At 47.8% G+C, this 13,280-nt stretch overlaps 1 protein-coding gene across 1 annotated transcript in view; it reads left to right on the top strand.

Annotated features, from left to right (window-relative positions):
- WNT10A (Wnt family member 10A) overlaps positions 1-7,120 on the top strand; it is a 44,339-nt gene extending 37,219 nt beyond the window's left edge. The window contains exon 4 of the mRNA XM_081201620.1: positions 5,781-7,120. Within this exon, the coding sequence (XP_081057746.1) occupies positions 5,781-6,248 (468 nt within the window). The 3' untranslated portion in view covers positions 6,249-7,120. The remainder of the gene's footprint in view (positions 1-5,780) is intronic.
- Positions 7,121-13,280: the final 6,160 nt, after the last annotated feature.

Below are 13,280 nucleotides of genomic sequence, written 5' to 3' on the forward strand. Positions count from 1 at the left end.
CATTGTCCTCCCACAGGTTCCTTCGGGAAGCCCCTGCCTTGGGCAGGATGGGAACTTTGTTCCCCAGCACCCTTCCCCAGTAGGGGAAGCACACAGGAAATGGTTTCCAAACCACTAGGTGGGTTGCAAGGGGGATAATGGCTCCAGCCTATTAGTGCTCTGTAATTTGGTGCTAATTTCCTTTATTACAGTGTTCCTGCATAGCAGGGGGTGGTGCTTGCTGCTTTCGGCATGTGTGGGGTGTGTGTGGCTGATCTTGCCATCAAATCTGTGCAAGCAGCGGGGCTAGCACTTGGTGGGGAGATGGCACTGGCTAGCTCTGCAGGCTGATATCGTGTGCCTGCCCTGGCCCCTTTTGTCTCCCTAAGAGGCATGGAGGAGTTTGCTTGGCAAGGCAGTCCGTGCTGCAGCTGTGCTTGGTTAAGGGACGGATCTGTGGCAACTGGCATTGCTGTGGCATTAGGAAAACTCTGAGCTACCAAGGCGAGAGCTGCACCCATGAAGTACATAACTTGCCTTGCTGGATCAGACCAAAAGTCCCATCTGGTCCAGTCCTCTTGTCATCAGCCAGGTCACCCTGGCAAGCTTCTAAAAAGGCTCTAGCCTCTCCCTATTCCTTGCTTCCAGCACCCATTAATCAGGGTTATACTGCCCTTGAATATGGAGCATCTTATTTTTTAAAGCACTTCTGTCTCAGGTTGCTAGAAGTGAAGGTGACCTGCTGCACAGACCCACACCTACCCCCTTCAGACTTAAAGCCATGTGCTATTATGTCCTGCTGCACTCAATGCTGTTTCTGGATATTTGAACCAGTCCACAGTAAGCAAGAAATAAACCAGGCAAATGCCTGGCTATCTGGCCAAAGAGTAGGAGACAATGGGTGTGGGCTCTGTGCTAAACTTGTGTGAACAGAAGTCAAGATAGCACAATCCAATATGCTGAAAGTTGTGTCCAATGGAAACAGGACTTTTGGTACACAATTATATACAGTGGTACCTCTGGTTAAGAACTTAATTCATTCCGGAGGTCTGTTCTTAACCTGAAACTGTTCTTAACCTGAAGCACCACTTTAGCTAATGGGGCCTCCTGCTGCCTCTGCACCGCCAGAGCATGATTTCTGTTCTCATCCTGAAGCAAAGTTCTTAACCTGAGGTACTATTTCTGGGTTAGCGGAGTCTGTAACCTGAAGCGTCTGTAACCTGAAGTGTTTGTAACTCGAGGTACCACTGTGTAGAATAAACAAAGTCCCATTTTCTCCCTCTACACATGCACTTGCCTGACAATTACTATAGCATGCATGCAGGAGCAGGTGGCATATAGCTAAATGGAGCCCGTCTGCACACTTAGTGACTTGCCATAAAAAGTGTACTATGGGTTGCCAGGAGCCTGATAACACTTGTTTTTGCCCCTACCTGGGACTGCAGGAGCAAGATGATTGTCAAAACACCTGGTAGGTGTACCTCACTGGTACACTGAGTTTGGCTTGGTGGGTAGCAAACTGTTTCATTCTCTCTCTCTCTCTCTCTCTCTCTCTCTCTCACACACACACACACACACACACACACACACACACACACACGACATTGGCAGTTTTCCTGATAACGTTCTTAATTCGCTTATGGTAGAATCTACTATGTATTGGAATGCCTCCCAGGTGCTCTGATATTAATAGTTTCCTGCTTGCAAACAGAGCAGAAAAGACTGCCGTAAGTCCAAGCCAGTAGCAAGAACAGTATATAAAGAGCTTTACAGCATTTGTTCTATTTTTCCCAGCGAGGTATATCATGCTGAGATATGGTGTGTTGCCAATTGCCCCTCAAATAGGTTAAATAGATAGGCACAGACTTGCAGCTGGGCTTCCCAGGGCCCCCTTCTTGTCCACTCTTGCCTGTTGTTCCAAGAACAGACACAAGATAGAACAGTTATTGTTGTTTCCTGACGTTGTGCTTTGAATAGCCATTTGAGGCAGACAGAAATTCATAAGGTGGAGCTGTGTTCTTGCATACCATCAAGCAGCAGTCAAAGGCAAAAAATCTATGTGGGTCCATTTGTAGGATCTGCCCCAGAGACTATAGATATGGTGTAGGGTGGCCAGATTCCAAAGAGGGTAGGGCTTTTGCCCCTTTAATAGTGGTGTCTGGGCTAAGTGGCATCAGTTTACTCTGTCAGTCCCAGCTCTCTCCTGCCTTCGCCCACCCATTAGGAAGACGGGATTTCCCAGGCTGGAGGCAGTCACCTCTTCCCTGGTTGGAACATGCCTGCCTGACGGTCGGGGAGGTACAAGCATACTCCACCACTGCTCCAGGCCTCAGTACACATAACAGGCAGGGGGCCATAATCCTGTACCCTCCAGATCTTAGAGGGAGGGAGCAGCATGTGATGGGCGAGCTGCATTCAAGCAGCAAGTAGGCTTCTCTGCCTAGCAACCTATCCAAACTTGGATAAAGAACATTCCCTCTCTCCACAGCACCTCCCACCACCTTTGTGCTTGGGCTTTTCCTTGGGTAGAAGCAACCTCACACAAGGGCACTTCCGCCCAGGAAGCCAGCAAAAGGACATCCTTCACGAGTCTTGAGCCAGGATGAATCCAGCATTAAGCCATCCCAGGCTGAGGCTTGTTCCACTTATTTAAAATGATCTTATGCAGGGAATCACACCTTGGGTGCTTCTTTCCAAGTTGCCCATCTTTATTCCTAGAGGAACTCATGAGTGTTAGCTTAGCCCCCTGCCCTTTACACCAAAGCCACTGCTGACCCTCCCTCCCAGTTGCTTTCTTTTCAGGCATTCTCCTCCCAATATACTTGGACCAGCGATGGAGTACCTTTGACCTGCCACATGTTGCTGAACTACAACTCCCGTCAGCCCAGCATGTGTGATCCATAGCCAAGGGTGATGGGAGTTGTAGTTCGGCAGCAGCTGGAGGGCCAAAGGTACCCCACACCTGACCTAGGCCTTCCAAGCATACATGCAAGGTCAAACAGAGAGTTAACTTAACCTTCAGGGCCTCATTACATGCCAATCAAGTGGAAGCTTCTATTGTACAATATATCTAATTCTCTATTAGCCCCAAGGTCTTCTGCATCCCAGTGCCAAACCAGTCATCTTAGCTGGATCCAAACATAATATGAGATAGATGCTACGGCCGGACCCTCTAGCTCAGGGGCAGGGAATCTCTGGCCCTTCAGATGTTACTGAACTCCTGACAGCCCCAGTCACTATGGCCAATGGTCAAGGATGATGGATGTTGCAATTCAGCAGCAGCTGGAGAACCAGTTTCCTCCATCCCTTCTCTATTTGGTGATTCCACTCCCACCCCCATCCCCGGTGAATCTCAGCTTCGGGACGTTTTTTTCTAGTACCGAGAACACATTTGAACATTCAGTATAGGTACCAGGCAGGTGGGCAAAAGCATGCTCCCTCAGGATTCTGGAGATGGTTGGCCATACAATGAGTAGGCAGCTCTTCCCTGTACTGGAGAGAGATCATTTATGCTGGTTATCCTGATGAGTTTGCAGCAGTCTGTCTTTCTCCCTGTTTTAGCTTTAAACCTCTTGTGAGTATATTCAGATATTTCAATGTTCTCCTCTTCTGTATCAATCCTTTCTTCTTTCTCTCTGCATTGCTGCTTAGACCCTTCTATCTACAGTTTCCAGCCCTTTAATCAGTCCTAAACTTGCACTCTCTGTTCCCTGCATGGATCCCATTTCTCGCCCTTCCACCTGGCAAACAACTCATTTTCTCTGTTTTTACTCTGAAGAGTCTTGATTGACCCTGCTCCTTCCCCTTTTTCTTTCCTCCCTAATGTGTCTCGTTTTGATCTTCAGATGATAAACTTGGGCAGGGCCCACTTTAATAACAATAATCATTTCAGTCCAGAGTCCCAGATGGAGCTTCAGATCAAGTAAAACTCAGAATAAACACAGTTGCAATAGTTAGAGCTTGGGAAACCAAATCAGGATGTTGAAAGTTACATTTCTTCTCGCAGAACCAGAAATTTGGAATCCAAAACAAAACTCAAATGTCTCTTCTGTGGCCTTTGTCTATGCAGTTGCTCAATACTTGGAAGTAGTATACACACACACCTTTCCATTTGAGAGGGAGGGGTGATTACACATTGTGCTGTGCATATTTGCAGCTTCAATTTTTTAAAATTGCATTTTAGCTTTAGTTTTTTCTTGCAGAAATCAGGAAAGGCAGCTTTTACATTTCTTGCCTTTATAGTTACAGAAAGGAACCTTAGTGCCCTGTGTACTTCGCAGCAAGACTCCAAAATAAAGTGTGTTGGGGAGGGGGAGATAAGTACCTTTTTAAAAAGCCAGCTTTTTTCTCTTTCTTTTTAAAGAAAGAGATATGAATGTTGTCTAAATCTGAGTTACTGATGCATAATTTTAGAGCATCAGCTTCATCTTTCATTCTCACTCTGCAAACAGCCCTACCCTCTTGCAGCCGTGTAATCCCTGACCGCACGTCGCTGCATGTAACCAGGTACAACAGCTGCACCCATACAGGGTTGAACAAACTATCCTCATCCCACCTCTTAATGAACACCATAGCAACTGGGAACAGTTTGGATCTATTTATATGGAATCCTGGGAAGGGCAAATGCCGCTCACACCTACATCCCACATGCGGAAGGACCTCTCCCCCCTCCGTTATAGGTGACAATGATTAATCACATTATTGAAATTCAGATGTACCAGGCTGAGTTCAAGCTGTTAGAGCCCTTAACAACTTGGGACTAATTTTCCTAAGCCTTTCCCTCTATGTGCCTACTGGATCACTTTGATCTGTGTTACTTGCACTTTTTACAAGTGCCGTAGAATGTTAATTCTGCACTTTGGTGTGGCGGCTGTGTCAGTGTGACTCTGGAACTCTCTGCCTGCTAAAGTTGAACCAGTGCAAACATTAATTCGGGTTTTCCACAAATTGATGTTTGCTCCAATTGGGCTTTAAAGAGCAGGTTTTCACAGGGAAAGTTCCAGAAGGGACAGGGGAAAGGGCACCTGGACATGGAGCTTTAAATCACAGTGTGCCTGGAAAGAGCAAAGGAAGGGGAAGTGCGGATGAACGCTTTGATACCTGTTTTGGCAAGCCCATCCAGACACATGATTTAGGGCTAATTCATACTTCCTCTTGTTCTGCTGTTTTCCCCTAGGGAAAACCACTCTTTAGTGCTCAGTTGGAGCAAATGGAAATTTGGGTTTCCCCCAGATTGCCATTTGTTCCATTCTATTGCTAAAGAGCGGATTTTTCCTTGGAAAGGAGTGGGTCAAGTGGAAAACTGATGGGATCTGTGCTTTCTTAGGGACAGCACAAACGGAAGTGTGGACGAGCCTGCAGTTACATTTGTGTTAAACAGTTATTGATACTAACACTGTTTGTAATGATGCTTTTGTTTATATTTGTTTTTAGTATGCGTGTTAGCCATGTTTTATATACAATTTTAGTCCTGTTCTTTCAACCTGGAAAGTTGGGCTGCTGCTGTATTCAAGATTTGTGCTATCCGGCTTCGTGAAAGTAGCAGTTTGAGCTCTGGTGGCTCTCCTTGGCCCAGCAAGATGAAGCAAGCTATTGGAGAACCCTTTGTGTGACCACTTGTTTCAACTAGGCAAAACTGCATAGAGAGCCCTTTGTCCCAGCAGCATACACTGGTTCCAAGGGATGGCAAAGCCAAGCTGCCCATTGGGAACAAGGTGTGCTAGAGGGGAATACAAAACTGCAGTGCAAGGCAAAGCTTTAGCTGAATTCTGCTAACCACTGTCTGCTTGTGCCCCTGGCAGGTGGTGATGGAGAACATGCGGAGGAAATGCAAGTGCCACGGCACCTCGGGGAGCTGCCAACTGAAGACGTGCTGGCAGGTGACCCCTGAGTTCCGCCTGGTGGGCTCCCTGCTGAAGGAGCGCTTCTATGGGGCCATGCTGATCCGGCCACACAACAGGAACACAGGGCAGATGGAGCTGAGCCACGCCCGCCAGAGGCGCCGGGCCGGCATCAGCGACCTGATCTACTTTGAGAAGTCACCTGACTTCTGCGAGCGGGAGCCGGCACTGGACTCCATGGGGACGCAAGGGCGCTTATGCAACAAGACCAGCCCAGGCATGGACAACTGCGAGAGCCTGTGCTGCGGGCGGGGACACAACATCCTGCGGCAGACGCGCAGCGAGCGATGCAACTGCAAGTTCCATTGGTGTTGCTTCGTGGCCTGCGAGGAGTGCCGGCTCACAGAGTGGGTCAGCGTCTGCAAATGAAGACCGTGGCCCCTGCTGGACGCTCCAGAGACTCTGCGGTTTCTACTGGGCACAGTGGAGCCCTGCAAAAAGCAGGAGGCACGGCTTGGGCAGCCTGGCACGTTTGTGTTTCACATCATCTCCCTGGCACTTCCTCTCCTCCTTTCTGACTTGTGCATGAGCACTCAAGGGGTTCGGTTGTACATGGGCGTTAGTCGCGAGCCTGGCACCTCTGAAGCACAAAGAGCTGCACGCCAGTGGGCTTAGCTGGAATCCCTGACATTAACTCCAGCTGCTTCTGGCCACTGGCATCTCCAGCTGTGGTTCGAAGGCCCAGGAGACACCTACGTAGGTTCCTTCTGCAGAACCTCACTCAGTCCTCCCCCCGTGATGTATCTTACAAATCCCGCACTGGGATCATTCAGGTGGCAGGCAGCCCTTACAGAACAAAATACCTGTTTTTTCTTTTTTTAAATCCTGGGTTGAAATCATAGAATTGTAGAGTTGGAAAGGGACCGCAAGGGTCATCTAGTCTAACACCCTGAAATGCAGGAATCTTTCACCCAACATGGGGCTCAAAACCACGACACTGAGATTAAGAGCTTTGTGCTCTACCGACTGAGCTATACCAGCTGCCACATTTCACGTTGGACCAATTCAAGACCTGTTTTGGTTGCCGTTAGTATCTTTGTTATTCAGGAGGGAGAAAGAGAGAGAAATTAAAAATGCTGAGTTTGTTTAAAATAAATGTTTCTAGCAAGAGATTGAAGGGTGGGGGCACAGAGACCTCTGACTCCAGTGTCCCATACAGGCACTGTAGGCATGTAGTATGATGGTAACTGTGGTTGGTAAATTATTTTATTATTGTGAGAATAAAAGTGAATCAGAGATGGTGTGTGTCTGAGGGTGTAATGATGGAGACATGAAATTTGTTGTTGGGTGAAGCCTAGGGATGTCTACTTGCTTTGCATTGCATCTCACAATAACTCACATGCGGGTGCTTTGGTTTATGCCAAATCTGCAAAATGGAACTGCGGGGAAAAGAGCACATGGGGGCCCCCTGGAAAGAAACATGCCAGTCTCTCCACCCAAAGCTCAGCAGTTGAGCTCCATGGCACTCATCCTGATGGGTGATCCATCAGGCAGCCTTCACACTGGGAATGTTGTATTTATGTTCTCAACATGCATGGGCTGCTGAGATTATTTGTGTGGGGCGTTTGCCACGGTACTTGCAAATTCTGAGGACTGCTGCTGCAGCCAGAAAATGTTTGCTGGATCAAGGCTGCAGTGGTGTCTCTAATCCTGTCCAAGAATCTGCTGTACTTAGGAAAGGGGAACAGGGGTGGCACTGGGGAGGACCTCAACATTTCCTAATTTGGAAAAGCACAAAAGGAGCAGAATGATCATTTAGTAAGGGAAAGGCTTCCCACACGCCAATAGGGCAGTAGCAAGGGCCTGGAAAGAGTCCCAAGTTACATTGTTCCAAGACAGAAATGACTTGAGACTGGGCGCTCTTGCTTGCTGGCTACGAATGCCCAACGACCCTTTTAGGTGGGCAGCTTGGGGTCCCACCGTATGAGCAGAATGTGCAAAGAATTCAGGGCCTGTGCTTGTGTGGTGGTGATTCTGGTGAGAAGCAAGCTGTTGCATCCTAAACAGCCCTTGTTGCCCGCTTTGCCCTGCATGGGCTGGGTAACGATGAGTCACCCTATTGGTATCTGGTGCTGTCTGATAAATCCCCACCCTGCCTATAATGTTGGCCCTGAGGCTCTGCAAAAGGAACACCAGACGGGAAGGGAAGGGAAGAGTGGGCAGGGTGCACCAGTCTAGCCAGGGGCACGGTGCACAGGCCTCGCCAGGGAGGAGCTCCCTGCAACCTTGTTTCATAAGGCTCCAAAGCGCTACAGGTTGGTTGGTGGTGGGTGGTATCTTGGTTTCACATTCTGGAGCTGTCAGCTTTTATTTATTTATTTAATTTGCACTCAGCCAAAGGTTGTGGGAGGAACCTCAGCACCTCGAAAGCCTTTCTATCTATGGAGGGGTCCACGAGATTCTCTAGGACCTCTAGATGGATGAATTGGGGAGGGGAGAAAAGTCTACCACAATGCTCACTACAATATTGGCACCTCTGGAAGCTTACCTTGCCAACCCCTCCTTCTGTAAGCTCTCAGTGTGCTCAAGGTGTGCTCAAGCTGCAAGGGGAACTTGGGAGCAGAGTGCATGTTAAATTTTGTTTGTTTTACTTATCAGATTTTCCACCGAAACGGTAAATCCTAATCTAATAGCAAGAAAATATGGGGTGGCACTTTGATGAGGCTGCCGTCATGTTGATGTGGATGCTGCACAGAGGCCACAATAAAGTGTTGTGTGGAAGTACCCAGAGCTGCTGTCAAGAAAAAAGATGTCAACCTCAGGAATAGTTTTGCCTTCATCTGGGTCTTATTGCTGTTCTGTCCAGAAGAAACATATGTGCATGTACATGTACACACAGAGACATCTGCATAGGCTGTCCGTCTTTGTTTTCCATGCCTCTACAAAGTCTTAAGTAGTGTAGCTCATCCTTTAGCCCTGTGAGCTTGCTTGTCTTGGCCTGGTGCCTCAAGTTCCTTTAACTCTCTGCTTATGGGTCTGCATAGTGGTGGTGGCTGGTCTCCGTGAACATTGGTAAGGAGGAAGGCCAACAATAGGTGGAGCCAGAGCCAATGATGGGCAGAGCCAAGTTATTCTAGTCTCTCTGGTTGAGTTCCACATAGGAAAGACTAAGGAAGAGGAAGTTGGCAGGCAGTGCCACCCCCTGGACGGGGTGGAAGTTAGAAGGCAGGCAGGTGGGAGCTGGCTGATGGCAGACTGAGGCTGGTAGGGCAGTGCCTCATTCATCCTCATGGGCCGGCCTCCACTGGGTATGGATTAATCTGTTCTGCTAATCTGTTCCATATGAGTGCAGAGAATTCCCTTTTCAGTCTTGAAACAACTGTTGATGGAGGACTCTTGCTGACTATACTGACCACTGGTGCTGTGTCAGAGTTAAGTTGTGAGTTTGATATGAAAGCTTACATCTGATCTGCTAGAGAGAGTCTAGAATATTCTGTTCAGGAGCAACTTTAGAAACATTTTGTGTCCTGTGCAAATTATGAAGATGACTTCCCCCACCACTTGCTACTGCCTCTAGTTCTCCTGGGTCCTCCTCACACTTCTGGCTAAATCCTGTGCCATTGCTGGCATTCTAATTCTTCTCTCTTCTTTTCTCCCTTACATGCACTCTAACTCAATCTTTTCTCCCTTGGCCTTGCCAAATGGCTACCCCTACTAGTCTCTCAATGTGCCTTTTAAACTGATCCTTGGCCCCTGGGTCTCAATGTGTGGTTGCTGCTCCCACACCTGATCCATGAGATGTAAGTCTCATCAGTTCCCGGCACTGCCGAGACTGCATCCTGATAGCATGAGCCCATTCGTGTTTCCTTCTCATTTGTATCTGTATCAGAGGCAAAATCTGTCTGATCCTCTCAGTCCTGAAGCAGACCTTCCAAGTGTCCCTATTTTCCAGAGAAAGTCTGGGATTTACAGAAACCGTCATGGTTTCTGATTTGACCCTGGAATGTCCCACTTTTCCTTAGGAGGTCCCTATTTTCATCGGAGAAATGTTGGAGGGTATGCTGAAGCAAACATGCGGTTTGCCTTCTTCAGAAGGGCTGATCTAGCCCAGTTGGCTGGAGCTGCCTCATGGTAAGGTCTAAGCTCAGTGCCCTCACACACTTCATCCTGCCTGCCTTAAATGTTCTGGCCTCTTCCTAAACCCATGAGGGATCCCTCTGTTCCCATCAGCATTCTCCACAACCACTTTGCAGGCTGGGGAAAGGAGGAGTGAGTGAGTGTGTATATGTGTGTGTGTGTGTGTGTGTGTGTGTGTGTGTGTGTGTGTGTGCGCGCGCACACACACATGCTGCTGGGGAAAGCAGGGGGGAGAATTATCTTCACACATCAATCACACCTCAGCCCTTTGAACTCAGCATCCGTTGGCAAGCTCAAAGCAAGGGGGTTTGGCTGGGAGCCTGTGATCTCGCTTGGCCACCGCTGATGATAATGCTCGTTCCCAAACAGCCCTGCCCCTAGCTCAAGCTACTAATCCCACAGCGCTCACCCCCTGCAACAGCTGCACAGTGCTCACCTGTCCAGCAAGGAACATACACCAGAGGGTGCTTGATATAGCTTGTGAGGAAGGACAGCAGCAGGCATTCTACTAATCCCTCCCGCCAACACATGCACAGACATACATCACGAGAAGAGCCTTGCTGGATCAGACCAAAGGCTCATCTGATGAAACATCAGAACCCCAACTTAAATCAAAATACAGGTAAATGCTGCAAAATGGATCAAATCTCCCATCTGATCTCACCATATTCCACAAAACACTGGGTGAACTGCCTGCCTTTTTTTTCCTTTTGAACAATTTAATTTTAAAGACTGGAACATGACACATATCTTACATAAGGGCCAGTAAACTAAGTTCTTGCATCCTAGCTTGTCATACAAGCTCTCTAGCTGGTAGAGGTAGAGCCAGTGACAGGCAGAGCCACCCGCTGTAACTGTGAGAGCGGGCAGGTGGGAGCTGGCTGTGGGTAGACTGCAATGGCCCTTTTGCCCCAGTGGACCAATCTCCATGCAGTCTTTTGATGTGTCTGAGGCTGTTAGTCAGAAAAGTCATCAGTAAGATTGCTGGGCTGTAAACAGGAGAGGTTTATTTTACCTTTAGCAGTACAGCGGGAAGGCCTGTGCCTTCTCCTTTCTCTTCCTCTGTGTGCCAAAGCCAGCAGCATTCTAGTTTTGTCAGTGGGAAGAAGGTGAGGGACAGAACCCAGGAAGGTAAAAGTGGCACCAGCAGGATGCAATCTGACAACCTTACAGCAAAACCATTAACAAAGCTTCTTTCTGATCACGTTTAAAAAGAGCTCTGCATTCCAATGAAGCCATTTCCCATTTGATGCTGTTTACCAATAAGCCCAGGTTTGAACAAACACCCACCTAGGGAAGCGAGTGGCCACATGCCGTGGGAGCAGAACAGACAGCAAGCAAAATCCAAACGTCTCTGCTTCTTTGGGAAGGGCACATGAGAGGTTTTAGCACAGTGTTAGGCTACGTTACATCAAGCACACTGGAGTAACTGCATGACATAGAAGGGTCTTGCATGCGATGCTGTGGTCTCCCTGACATCACCTTTGCTAGGATGTGGCAGGAGGCACAACTTAGTTGGACTGGTAACAGTGGGGAGACGCCAGGCATGCATCTGGTTGCATCTGACAGCACCAAACTGGTGGCACACACACATGCACATGAGTTAACGCTATCTTTGTTACAGTGGGTGAAAGGAAATCTCTTGCATATGGGCAGACCAAGTTCTAGTTGATAATGCAAGAGCCCGGGGTGAATTTTGATGGGTGCAGGTCTGGTGCTGCAGTCTAGTGCTGCAGCAGTGGGACAAGCCACACTTTGCTGAAACTCCTTTCTACAGGATCCACAAAGGAGAATGGCCTTTTTGTGAAATCTTTCAGCCTAGATAAACACTTCAACCTCTTGCTGAAAGGGAATGCTTTGTGGCAAGAGAACTGTTGCCCAGCAGGAAGAGAGAAAAGTACTCTGTACATGCTCACATGTTCAGATGCACTTTTGTTAAATATGCCTTCATGCGTTCAAGGCCTTGTCCCTGCTACTGAAAATGGGTTCTAGTGTTGAGCCCTGGTAGAAATTCAGTCCTTACTTACTTACTTGCATTACATGTATATCTCACCTTTCCTCCAAGGAGCTCATGCTGGTTTTCATGATTAATTTCCTCCCTTCTCTTTTAAGTTCGCAACAGCCCTACATGGTTGGTTAGGTTGAGAGATGATGACTGACCCAGTGTGTGTCATGGCTGCCTGTGGATTTGAATATGGATGTCCCTAGAGCTAGTATGGCATTCTAACTCAGGGGTTGCCACATGTGCCCACAGAGGCACCACATGTGCCCTCCTTTCCTGGTGCTCACAGGCTCCTCTCCCCTTGCTGGAATTAGACATCAGAGAAGCATTCTGATGTAGCCAATAGAATAGATTGCAATGTGTATGTGGTGCCCACAATAATTTTTCCAATTTGCAAATGTGCCCACAGGCCCAAAAAGGCTGGTGACCTCTGCTCTAACCACTATACCCAGGCTTTGCCAAGCCCTGGGTCCAGGGATGTAAGAAGGTGGGCAGTTTGTGTTCCAACTTGTATTTCTTACAATCAATGATGTTTCTATTATGCTGTGGTTTGGTTTCTGCCAAATACAAAGTCTGCAAATTTAATGTAAGTTATATAACTTACCTATTTATGTAATTTATGTAATTCATTTCAATATAAACGAAGCATCAAAACAGTGTAAAAATGTCATTCATTACACATCATATGTGGACCTAAAAATAACAGTGATGTGAAGAAAGATCAATCAGATTCACTTTAGTGACTTCCATTTCTGAGCACAGACAAACACACTAACTGCAGCAATTTCGACTTCATTTTCCATTTTTGTTGGACTTCTTTGACAGCCCGACCTTGTCAGAAAAAAGATGGCAAACCTATTCCATAAACACCAGGTTAAGACCAGCCTGAGAAGAACAGAGAGCTGGTGGCAAGGCTGTCCCGCATTGGAGCCAGTGTGGTGTAGTGGTTAAGAGCGGTAGTCTCGCAATCTGGGGAACCGGGTTCGCGTCTTCGCTCCTCCACATGCAGCTGCTGGGTGACCTTGGGCCAGTCACACTTCTTTGAAGTCTCTCAGCCTCACTCACCTCACAGAGTGTTTGTTGTGGGGTAGGAAGGGAAAGGAGAATGTTAGCCGCTTTGAGATTCCTTAGGGTAGTGATAAAGCAGGATATCAAATCCAAACTCCTCCTCATCTCCTCCTCCTCCTCCTCTTCTTCTTCTCTGCTTAAAGACCCAAAAAAACTAGACAATGGGTGAGCCTGTTAACCATCTGAAATGTCATTATATATGGGCTCTTGCCTGTCACAAGCCTCACTGGGGAATCTTGGCACATTAATTGATG

This window comes from Podarcis bocagei (assembly GCF_964188305.1).
Source record: "Podarcis bocagei genome assembly, chromosome: 1".
NCBI classification, from domain to species: Eukaryota; Metazoa; Chordata; class Lepidosauria; order Squamata; family Lacertidae; genus Podarcis; species Podarcis bocagei.